Source organism: Colias eurytheme, chromosome 32 (genome assembly GCF_061535395.1).
Source record: "Colias eurytheme isolate Ceu_HAF_F1 chromosome 32, ilColEury1 Martin Lab GWU primary, whole genome shotgun sequence".
Lineage (NCBI taxonomy): Eukaryota > Metazoa > Arthropoda > Insecta > Lepidoptera > Pieridae > Colias > Colias eurytheme.
Genome location: NC_143011.1, coordinates 5,497,496 through 5,509,867, shown reverse-complemented (window position 1 = coordinate 5,509,867; position 12,372 = coordinate 5,497,496). Strand labels below are relative to the sequence as shown.

General features: G+C 38.8%; 1 protein-coding gene across 1 annotated transcript; it reads left to right on the top strand.

The window, feature by feature from the left end:
- Positions 1 to 1,476: 1,476 nt before the first annotated feature.
- On the top strand, positions 1,477 to 2,052 carry LOC149895229 (uncharacterized). Its single transcript, XM_090119203.1, has one exon. It carries the CDS (start codon positions 1,477 to 1,479, stop codon positions 2,050 to 2,052), a length of 576 nt encoding a protein of 191 aa, XP_089975329.1.
- Positions 2,053 to 12,372: the final 10,320 nt, after the last annotated feature.

Genomic DNA, 12,372 nt, shown 5'->3' with positions numbered 1-12,372 from the left:
AATGTAAATTTATGTTTGATAAATTAGACTTTTTAGGGTTTGAAATAAGTGGTAATGGTATCCAACCAGGCTCTGCGAAAACTGGAGCAGTCTCAAAATTTCCTACTCCCTTAAATCAGCATGACGTTAGACGATTTTTAGGTCTTGCCAGCTTCTTTAGAAGATTTGTCAAGGATTTTGCTCTGATAGTAAAACCATTGACGGGTCTTCTAAAGAAAAATGCGCCTTGGAAATGGGGGGAAGAAGAAGCAACTGCATTTACAGAGATTAAAAAACGATTGACCAGCAGACCAATTCTCGCACTATACGACAAAAATTTAGAAACTCAGTTACACACGGATGCGTGTAGATTTGGCATCGCGGGTATTCTTCTTCAGAAAGACGAGAAAGGTTTATGGAGAGTTGTAGCATACTACAGTCGTCAAACCACGGTAGAAGAGCAGAAACTTCACTCGTTTGAGTTAGAAACTCTAGCTGTGATAGCGTCATTAAACAAGTTTAGGGTCTACTTGTTAGGCCTACGCTTCAAAATACTAACAGATTGTAATTCATTACGCACCACACTTACAAAACGAGATGTGATCCCGAAAATTGCAAGATGGTGGGTGCAGTTACAAGAATATGACTGTGAAATTGAGTATCGACCAGGAGATAAGATGTCACATGTGGATGCCCTGAGTCGAGCTCCATCAGACTCAAAAGTAGACGATTTGCACGTTATTGATATACTTAGTGTTACTGCTGAAGATTGGATTACTACTATTCAATCTTCAGATGACGATATAAGGCGTATTAAAGAAATATTAAGTGATCCAGAATCCCCCAACATAAGTACATTTCAAAATTACAAATTAAAAAATGGACGTGTATACAGGATCATAGCTGATGATAATATCAAATGGGTAGTGCCTAGAGGCGCACGCTGGCAAATTGTTAAAGCCAATCACGATGACGTAGGCCATTTTGGGTTAGAAAAGACTTTAGATCGTATTCGGGCATTATATTGGTTTCCTAAAATGAGAACCTTTGTCACCAAATATGTTTCAGCATGTTTAGAATGTGCTCACCATAAGATGCCAGGTGGTGCTCGACAAGGTCACCTACATTCCATAAAAAAAGTAGAAATCCCCTTTCACACGGTCCACGTGGACCATGTTGGGCCTTTCATTAAGAGTAAGAAGGGGAACTCATATATCTTAGTAATCATCGATGCCTTTACTAAATTTGTTTCTTTGGCTGCCGTCAAAAGTACCAAAACGTCGGAAACTATAAAAGTAATTAAAAAAAAATCTTATTGGGTATTTTGATACTCCAACACGCCTCATTTCTGATAGAGGTAGCTGTTTTACCAGCAAGAGGTTTAGGAAGTTTATACAGGCCTTAGGCATAAAGCATGTTATGAATGCAGTAGCCACGCCGCGAGCAAATGGTCAAGTAGAAAGGTCAAACCGAACTATATTGGCATCATTGGGAACCATGAACCATGGCAAAGATCCTAGAACATGGGATGATAATCTATCGGATATACAGTTAGGCATTAATACGACAATACACGACGTCACAAAAAAAACTCCTAGTGAATTATTATTTGGGCGTAGAGTTACAAATCCTTCGCAAGGTATATTAAGTGAAGTAATTTCGGATGTAGGACATGGAATAGTAGACGGTAAGATTGACGATATTAGATTAGATGCACGCTGCCTGATGAAACAGCAAGCGAAGGTCAGTGAAGAACGGTATAATAGAAAAAGAAAAGCGGCAAAAGTATATAAAGTAGGTGATCTAGTGCGAATTTTGAGAGCAGTTTCATCTGGCAGCGGGCAGTCTAAAAAGTTGGAACCCAAACTACAGGGACCGTACCGCGTAATTAAAGTTTTACCAAACGACCGTTATGTGGTAGAGGATACCCCTTTATCTCGAAAAGGTAGGCGGTACGAAGCTGTCGTGGCAGCCGACAAAATGCACCCTTGGTTAAATTTTAAATCGATGTCTGATAGCGATAATGACGGTGATGATAGTTGTTCTGATGCCATTGAGAATCAAAATAATTAAATTTTATACATACACATTAGGTAGTTTAAAGTTCTTTATGTATGTTGTAATACACATCCTTCTATAAATGACGAGTCAAGTCTACGTGTTTGGTATGAACGAAGAATGATCGACGTTTATAACAAACACATGGAATTTGAAATAGCTTGCATATTGTGGGCATGCCGGGCACAATATGCCGCCCAACGAGAACCAAAATGCAGTATATGTGTGAACAGTGAGTACCGAGTGATTTTGTATGATTATTATGGGTATGCCGGGCACAATGATGTGCCGCCCAAAACGAATAGCTTACATACTGTGGGCATGCCGGGCATGATGTGCCGCCCAAAGAGTAACAATATGCAGTCTATGTGCAAGCAATGAGTACTGAGTGATTTTTATTACTGTTGAGGGCATGCTGGGTACAATGATGTGCCGCCCAAAGAGTAACAATATGCAGTCTATGTGCAAGCAGTGAGTTCTGAGTGATTTTGATTACTGTTGAGGGCATGCTGGGTACAATGGTGTGCCGCCCATAAGAAAGCAACAATTATTATTGTACATTGTTATTTTTGTGATCTAATTATTGTCAAATTTAAATGTATGAGATAGTATTATGTAATTTAAATATAACATTATGATTGTATTGCAATACCTGCATAAGGTCACTAATATGTAAAAATGTATTGGTGAGCAATAAATTATTTGAATTTGAATTAGTCCTAATCAAACGGATAGAGAAGTGAGTTTTTGTTATACAAATGTTTGTAGCGATTGTCGAAGTAGTTCCAATAGAGATATATATGTCGGAGCAAGGTGTAGATTGTGAATCTATTTTCAAGCTGTGGGCGTTGCGTTGGGTAATCGAGCAAAGAAACACCTCAAACTCAATCATTTCTTTATTTACCACCGATTCGGAAGGCAGTATCTACAGAGAAGAACCGGCAAGAAACTCCATAGTTGCTCTTTTTAATCATGTCAGTTTTACAATACAGTCATTTTAATACAATCACTTTAAATACAATCACTTTTAATAACCGTTACGTTACACATTTAAATTAAACACTAGCAAAGAAAAGGTTAACAGTTCCTAGTAGTGGAAGGTCCGAACTCTTCGATGTTCGAATGTGAAGTGCTGTCCCGAGGGCGAGCCTTCACCGGCTCGACCCGGTACAAGCATGAAGTAAGCCGCCAACATCACTGTGCTGCCACCTCACGGAACTCGTGCTTCGAGTCGTTTTACATCCGCGCTATTGACCGTCTCCGACACGGCCATCCTGCGCTGTACACGTCCTCGTGTATGTGTGTGCTGTAACATAGAAAACATCTCGCACAGTACATGCTCTTCGGCCAATCCTGACAAATTTTTACAATTAAACTCTGATATCTAATTTTTAGGCTTTTAAACCACAAAACTAAAAAAAACTAAACCCTTAAGATCACCTAGTTGTCCGTAAGTCTATCAGTCTATCTATCAAGACCTTTGAAATTCATATCGCATACCATCGTCCCGTTAAGCTTTGAAAAGTTATAACAGTCGATCAAAAGATAGCAGTTTTCGACATTCGCAGGGGACACAAGGAATCAATACCTTCAGGATATTTCTTGTGAACACAGAATCATGAAATTTGTACAAGGAACGTCCTATAGCAAAGAATCTCATAATACAAAATTTAAGTTCATATGAAAACAGGTTTTTTCTTAATTTGAATATCCTAAAATAATTTCCAACTTCAACCCTTTGAAATTAACCATTTTGATTAAAGTAATGAAACATTGAATCCTGATCATTTCGATTAAATTTATGAACTAACTACTAAAAGAAAATAACGCTTAAGCAACCAAATACCACTTTCACTGCTATTGTCATCAGCAGATCATTATTAAAGTATCACAAAAAAACTAGAGCATGAATCTTATCCGAGGCCTGTGGCTTTTCACTAAGCCCATCATCTCACACGCATTCCACCGAATGCCAACTCTGGCTTTTCACTAAGCCCATCATCACACACGCATTCCACCGAATGCCAACTCTGGCTTTTCACTAAGCCCAACAACACACACGCATTCCTCCGAATGCAAACTCTGGCTTTTCACTAAGCCCCACAACAAACCTCATGTTTGTTCCACACGCATTCCTCCGAATGCCGAGTCCCACGGACTCCCATATTCCAATGGTCTCTACAAGACCCAACCTCCGCCAGCGTCACTCGCCCACCGCGTATCCACGGTTTACTACAAGCAGCTATCTGTACTCCTAATAGCAGACGCCGATTTCAAACGGACTACGGTAATACCGCGTATCCACGGTTTACTATAAGCAGCCATAACTCCTAATAGCAGACACCGATTTCAACGGACTACGGCTACGAAATGACTACTGGCACACTCTGACCAACCGAACTAAGATTCATCGCTATCACTCAACTCAAACTCAAATTTCAAACATTAATCAACTTCAAGTGGTACTTGGCCCCCAGGCATCCTCAATATATTAACAAGGTGAAGTTACCCGAACATAGTATAAACAAAATCTGTCTTTTCAAAGTGATTATTGGTGTTTGCAGGATTCAATAGCTCAACAGTAAAAAAAAGTGAAACCTGAACTGAATATTACTCATCCAACAGAATCAATATTCTTAATCGTTTTTCGTTTTAATAAACTCAAGTTATCTCCTATACAGCCATACTGACAATCATGTGTCCCCGTACGCCATTTCTCACACTACATTACTACGGTAATTCATCTCGGAATACCAAAATAACTACCATCCTGCCTCAGCCCACACTGACCTTACAGGGTAACCATACTGCCCCGGTCCTCCTGACCGGTCAGAACACATATCTACTATCCTGGACCTCATGCCAGATAGAACACCACAACCCTTCGATGAACTACATTACCATCACAATATTATTTCACGCAACACACATTTACTTCACAACGTACGAGACAACACAACCATCAGTATGCTACAACTCAACTCTACTGAACTATACCTCAATTCTATCATAGTGATAGCCTGTGCAGCTTGCTCAAATTTTAACAGCAGTTTTATTTTGTTGTTATGATCATTGATAAACAAATGTGACAACAGCACAAAAATAACATCTCAAAAAGTTTAAAACGAATAATTCGTAACTGAACCGCAGAAAACACTCAAAAAGTGATGAAAGCTTATTCTCAACTGAATATTTACCAACTTGAATTTAAAGTAATCATGTGATAACATATCTGCCTACAAAAAAATCGCGAGAAACCCTTCAAAACTTTTTTTTATCGGCAAATTTGCATATGGCTAAATTCCTTAACGGTATGTTTGCTTTTGAAAACTCAACTTAAAACAATTAATAAGTGTAGGCTTAAACTCATCTGTTAATCTAATATCGAACGGCAAAAGGGCTAAATTTTAGTTTCAACGTAATAAGATTGAACTGCTCAACAACTACAGCTGTACAACTACCTAATTGATGTATTTAGTTGATGTTAAACTGCAGCTAGTCACAAAAACTATTATCAAGAAATTACATTAAATGCACACAATGTAAATCGATGAAGTACTATCGATGTAAATCGATTAGGTACTATCGATGTAAATCGATTAGGTACTATCGATGTAAATCGATTAGGTACTATCGATGTAAATCGATTAGGTACTATCGATGTAAATCGATTAGGTACTATCGATGTAAATCGATTAGGTACTATCGATGTAAATCGATTAGGTACTATCGATGTAAATCGATTAGGTACCATCGATGTAAATCGATCAGGTACTATCGATGTAAATCGATTAGGTACTATCGAATACTCCACGTTTAGGACTTATTTGAAGCTAAAAAAACAAAAAATATGTGCGTGTACACGTAAGAAATGAAACTTCTTTATGATCTTATTTTTTCAAAAAATAATTTACTATATGCAACTTTACAGAAATATGTCGAATCACGCGTGATAGGGATAAGAAAAAAATGGTGCGTAACGGAAAAATGTCACACGTAACGAAAAATGTTACACTAAATTCTTTTTTCAACCCCGATAAAGAAGTTTCACTTCAAAAACCTTTAGAAAACCTGGATGGGTTTTTCTTTTCTCTATTCAATTAAACAGACATTTTCTGACGACAGTATGTAAACTGTAAAGGCGCTATTAACCTTAAGATTATTTTCAACAGTCTTAATATCTTAACATTGAACGGACCCAAACGTCGATGAGATAGTTAAAATAATTTTAAAGCAATCAAGTTACGTACTGAAACTAAATCCAGACCCGTATTCCAATCATAACATTTATCTTAGGCCAGCTGTTTATTTGAACACGCTAATTATCTGCGACATTGTATTATGAACTGCCTAAATAAGGACCCAATAAATTCTCTGTAAAAATTCAAAACTAAATGCCTCGATTTACCTTTTATTCGATAAAACTAAATCTGTAACATTTCATAAAACTGCATATTGTAAAAACTGCATACTGTGAATTGTTCACAACTTTATTATTATTATTATTTTTTTAAAGAAATGACCTCAAATGTCACCTTAAATAAAACCTACGAAAAGTTTATTAAACCTTCGATGCACTAGTTAACGCATTACTTTTCGTTTTTATTCGAATAACAATAAGGCTGTCTTTGTGTAGCAATTAATTGCTATTTGTCAAGGGTATAGCCTAAATAAAAACTAACGCAGGTAGTTCAAGAAATTAATGCGGGTAGTCAAGAAACTAACGCGGGTAGTTAGAAAACTAATTTGAAAGTAATTCGCATACTGTTTTTGTTCTGATACACGGACAAGTGAATGTTTATCGTTTACGTTCGATTGAAGGATCTGGATGCAGTGTACCAATTAATGTGCTTTCTTTGTTAGTGTTAGTTAATATATTTTTTTTAAATTACGTCAATTACCTACTAAAGTAAACCCGTCCCTGAATAAGTGAAATAGGTACTGTTAATTTATCACTGCGTAACTAAGATGGGCTGAATGTAATGGAATAAGTTTTAACTAACTACAAAACCGTAAAGCAATATCGCACGACCTAATAATAACAACACTGCGTAAATAAGTTGAGTTAAATGTATTGCAATAAGATTAAACTATACACTGGTCTTGTAGGTTACAACTTTTAACAAAATCTGTAATCATTACATTCGGTACAGCCTGTAAATTAGCGCTGTTTTTGTGCAGCATGTTGCCGAGGCTGTGACCATTTACCTCAATTAATTTTAAAATAAATTTTGTAACTAACGTTTTTGGCAATAAATTTCTTTTTCTTTCAAATAAGTTACTACATTTTGAAAACCTTTCTTTATCTAACTGTTCACTCAGAGTGAAATGTTATCTACTGACCGGTTTGGTATGAGATTGAAGGACGACACGTCGACACGTCGCTCTGGCTCTGGTGATCTCAGGCCCGACGTGTTGATGGTAGTGATGGTAGCGCGACGCCCGGCGTGGTATTGCGGTGCCTGGCGTGGATGTGAAACGCCTGGCGTGGTGTCGCGGAGCCCAGCTTGGTGCCGCGGCGCTCAGTATGGATGCGTAATGCACCACATGGCGCCACGCATGACGCTCGACGCTCTACGCATGATGCTCGACGCATGATGCTCGACGCTCGACGCATGATGCTCGAAGCCGGACGCTCGACGCGATGGCACGGTGCAGGACATGATGACACGGCGCTGCTCGCGATGATACGGCTTCCGACGCGGTGATTCGAGCGGCAGTGGCATCCGCGCAGCGCGAGCCGAAGTTGCCACCCTGCCCGCACATAACGAGCTCTCCCTTTGTCACCGGCTGCTCAGTGACAAGTATGCTCGTAGATCTGTAGGATGCTTCTTCCCGTTGAAACTGGATCGAAGTGCCACGTGGTTGCGGCGCTTTGACTTTCAATCAGGTTATCGTATATCGTATCGAGGTTATCGCCACGTGTTTTCTCATTTGCTCGATTTGATCCCAATTCTGATGTCGGAGCAAGGTGTAGATTGTGAATCTATTTTCAAGCTGTGGGCGTTGCGTTGGGTAATCGAGCAAAGAAACACCTCAAACTCAATCATTTCTTTATTTACCACCGATTCGGAAGGCAGTATCTACAGAGAAGAACCGGCAAGAAACTCCATAGTTGCTCTTTTTAATCATGTCAGTTTTACAATACAGTCATTTTAATACAATCACTTTAAATACAATCACTTTTAATAACCGTTACGTTACACATTTAAATTAAACACTAGCAAAGAAAAGGTTAACAGTTCCTAGTAGTGGAAGGTCCGAACTCTTCGATGTTCGAATGTGAAGTGCTGTCCCGAGGGCGAGCCTTCACCGGCTCGACCCGGTACAAGCATGAAGTAAGCCGCCAACATCACTGTGCTGCCACCTCACGGAACTCGTGCTTCGAGTCGTTTTACATCCGCGCTATTGACCGTCTCCGACATATATATTTATTTATTTTCTTTTTTTTTTTCGAAATTTGTAAATCTTATTCTAGGCTTGTTTCCTTGTGTAATTTTGATTATTTGTAAAAGCTAATCATACCAATTCAAACTTCGGGAACTAGTTGTAAATACATATTATTATAAGTATTTGTTTCAATTTCATGTAAGTATGGTTGCATTTTGTTTTCCATATTTTAACATTTTATTTTTGTTTAAATTTAATTTAAGCCAACGAAGGCACTCGTTGAAGATCGGATGGCCGAGCTGTTACAAATCTTAAAATCATACATAGTACATTATTTTCCATAGACAAGGTTTTCTGTTATTTATAATCTACCGCCTGACAACTTAACCTCCCCTCCAGTCGGTTAGTTGTCAGTCGATCGCTCACATTTTTTGAAGAAACGATCAGCTAGCAATTGATCCTGAACAACCGACTAGTGCGGTCAACAAGTCAGTGCCTTAGTCGTGCCTCATGCTTGTTTTAGGGTTATTTAAATCTATTATTTAAGATTGTGAAAGATTGCGAATATTATAGTAAAAAGTGAATGTAACAAGGAGGAATATTAAAATATCAATTGTGAAGAAGGCGTTTCATTCCACAACCCAACAGCTTCAGAAGTGGGATAACGATAACAAGATTGGTGATGGGCCGTGATTGGTCAAGGACTCCTTCACGCAGCCGAGACGGCAGTCGTGAGGGCAATGAACAGCGAAGCCGGCGTAGTAGAGAGCGCCGCAGTGAAAAGCGCTCAGACCGCCGCAGTCAGCGCCCAAGCCCGAACCGAAGTGCCAGTCACCGGAGCCGCCCTAACACTGAGCACCACCAAAGGAGTCCCGGTGAGCGACGTTCTAGGCGTAGTATTGAACGTCGCAGCCAACGATCAGGTGAACATCGAAGTCGTAGCCGCAGTCAGCTACGAAATCGCCACGATAGCAGAATTATGAATATTGATCGGGACCGTAGAAGTAGGAAACGTAGTAAGGACTGTTCTATTACAAGACCCCAAAAAGGTGATAAAAGCGATGTAACTAGTACTTTAATAGATTCATTTGTTGATGCGATTAAATCGATGAAATCTAGTTCTAGTGATAAATTTTCGTCTATTCACAATGTAATACCTGATTTTGATCCAATGGCAAAAGAACAGACTGTTAATGCGTGGTTATCGAAGGTTGAGGAATGTAAATTAATTTACGAATGGTCAGAAAAACAAGTCGTGCACTACGCTCTGCCTAAACTCTCGGGAATAGCTAAAACGTGGTACCAAAGTCTCCCCACTTTGCTGTATTCTTGGGAGGAATGGAAAGTTAAATTAATTGAAACTTTTCCATCTACCCAGAATTATGGTGAATTATTAACTGAAATGTTGAATAAAAAACTACGGTTTAGTGAATCTCCCGAATTATATTATTACACTAAAATTAACTTACTAAACCGTTGCAACATATATGGCAAAAATGCAGTTGATTGTCTAATTTATGGAATTGAAGATAGGGGTATTAGACTAGGAGCTCAAGCGGCACAATTTTCTGAACCTGAACAGTTACTCAAATTTTTTAAAACTGTTAAACCAGGCGTTTCTAGGGATACCGAAAGATCAATTCGAGATAGGGATAAACGGCCGGTACCAAATAATTCAAATAGGGTCTTGAATAAGCCGAATAGATTCGAACCGGGTCGGATAACTTGTTTCAATTGTAACGAAGTAGGTCACCCCAGCTATAAATGCAATAAACCGTTATTAAAGTGTAGTCGTTGTAATTTATTAGGTCATTTGTCTAATGCGTGTTCTAAAATGGAACCCGCTCAAAAGCTAGATAAGGAAAAAACCGTGTTGAAAATCTCTAGTCAACAATCGGCGAGTATTTACACTTTTCCTATACGTATTAACGGGGTAAATGTCCAATGTCATTTAGATTTAGGGAGCGAATGTACTCTAATTCGGTTGACGGACGCCCTAAATCTAGGGTTCGATTGGACCACAAATGATTTACCCTTACTAAAAGGCCTAGGCAATATACCGTACCAGCCTATCGGTAAGTCGTTAGTTAATATTGAGGTACAAGGAATTACTGAAAAAGATATAGAAATATTAGTTATTAATGATAACCTCATTAACTATCCAGTGCTTCTAGGGCATTCATTTTCAGAACGGCCGGGTATTAAAATTACTAAAACCGTAGATAAACTGGAGATTTGTAAGACCCAAAACGCTAAAATACACTTGTTATGTAGGGAGCAAACTTATATTAACCCTGAGGCAATACAAACTGTCACAGTATTAGCAAAACCTGAACTTTCTTGTACTGTATATGTTAGAGGTGGTATGCGGGGACAAAATGGTTCTGAATTCTATTTGTTTCCGGGAGAATATGAATTAAAAGATGGATTAGGCTGTCTTCTTATCTTAAATCCTAGAACTAAGGGTTTAATTCTAGAACGTGAACAGTTGCTGATACGCAGTATGGTAATGAGTAATGATTGTAAATATGTAAATAACGTTAATTTCACTGACAGGAATGATATATCTGAGCCTGTTATAGGGGATAATCTTAGCGAATTAGAAAAACAAATGGTGAAGGACTTGCTCGCAAGATATAGCAGCTGTTTTTCTTCCTGTCTTAAGGATCTCGGATTTACAACTGTATTAGAAATGGATATACAATTAAAGAATGAAGAACCGGTAGTTTACAGGCCTTATAGACTCTCGTATGCAGAAAGAGAAGATGTCAGGCGCATGGTAGCAGAAATGTTAGATTGTGGTATAGTTAAGGAGTCTTCATCACCTTACGCGAGCCCCATTGTATTGGTAAGAAAGAAAAGTGGTGAGAGGCGAATGTGTGTTGACTACAGAGCCTTAAACAGCAGGACTAAGCGAGACCATTATCCTCTCCCTAGGGTAGAAGACCTTCTTGATCAATTAGCGGGCCATAAGATGTTCATATCGCTGGATTTGGCTTCAGGGTACTATCAGATTCCCATCTCGGAGAAGTCTCAAGAGAAGACCGCGTTTGTTACGCCAGATGGACAATATGAATACACCAGAATGCCATTTGGCTTAGCAAACGCTCCTTCGGTTTTCCAAAGAGCCATGCATAAGATTCTTAATAAAGCACGGTTAAGTTATGTAATTGTGTATATGGATGATGTTTTGATACCCGCGCGTTGCTTTGATGAAGCGCTGCAAAGACTAGAAGAAGTTTTGAACTTATTAAAAGAAGGAGGCTTAACACTGAAAATGCAGAAATGTAAATTTATGTTTGATAAATTAGACTTTTTAGGGTTTGAAATAAGTGGTAATGGTATCCAACCAGGCTCTGCGAAAACTGGAGCAGTCTCAAAATTTCCTACTCCCTTAAATCAGCATGACGTTAGACGATTTTTAGGTCTTGCCAGCTTCTTTAGAAGATTTGTCAAGGATTTTGCTCTGATAGTAAAACCATTGACGGGTCTTCTAAAGAAAAATGCGCCTTGGAAATGGGGGGAAGAAGAAGCAACTGCATTTACAGAGATTAAAAAACGATTGACCAGCAGACCAATTCTCGCACTATACGACAAAAATTTAGAAACTCAGTTACACACGGATGCGTGTAGATTCGGCATCGCGGGTATTCTTCTTCAGAAAGACGAGAAAGGTTTATGGAGAGTTGTAGCATACTACAGTCGTCAAACCACGGTAGAAGAGCAGAAACTTCACTCGTTTGAGTTAGAAACTCTAGCTGTGATAGCGTCATTAAACAAGTTTAGGGTCTACTTGTTAGGCCTACGCTTCAAAATACTAACAGATTGTAATTCATTACGCACCACACTTACAAAACGAGATGTGATCCCGAAAATTGCAAGATGGTGGGTGCAGTTACAAGAATATGACTGTGAAATTGAGTATCGACCAGGAGATAAGATGTC

What these genes read in the sequence shown, in the direction of transcription:
- LOC149895229 (XM_090119203.1), top strand. Translation starts at nt 1,477, where the DNA reads ATGAACCATGGCAAAGATCCTAGAACATGGGATGATAATCTATCGGAT.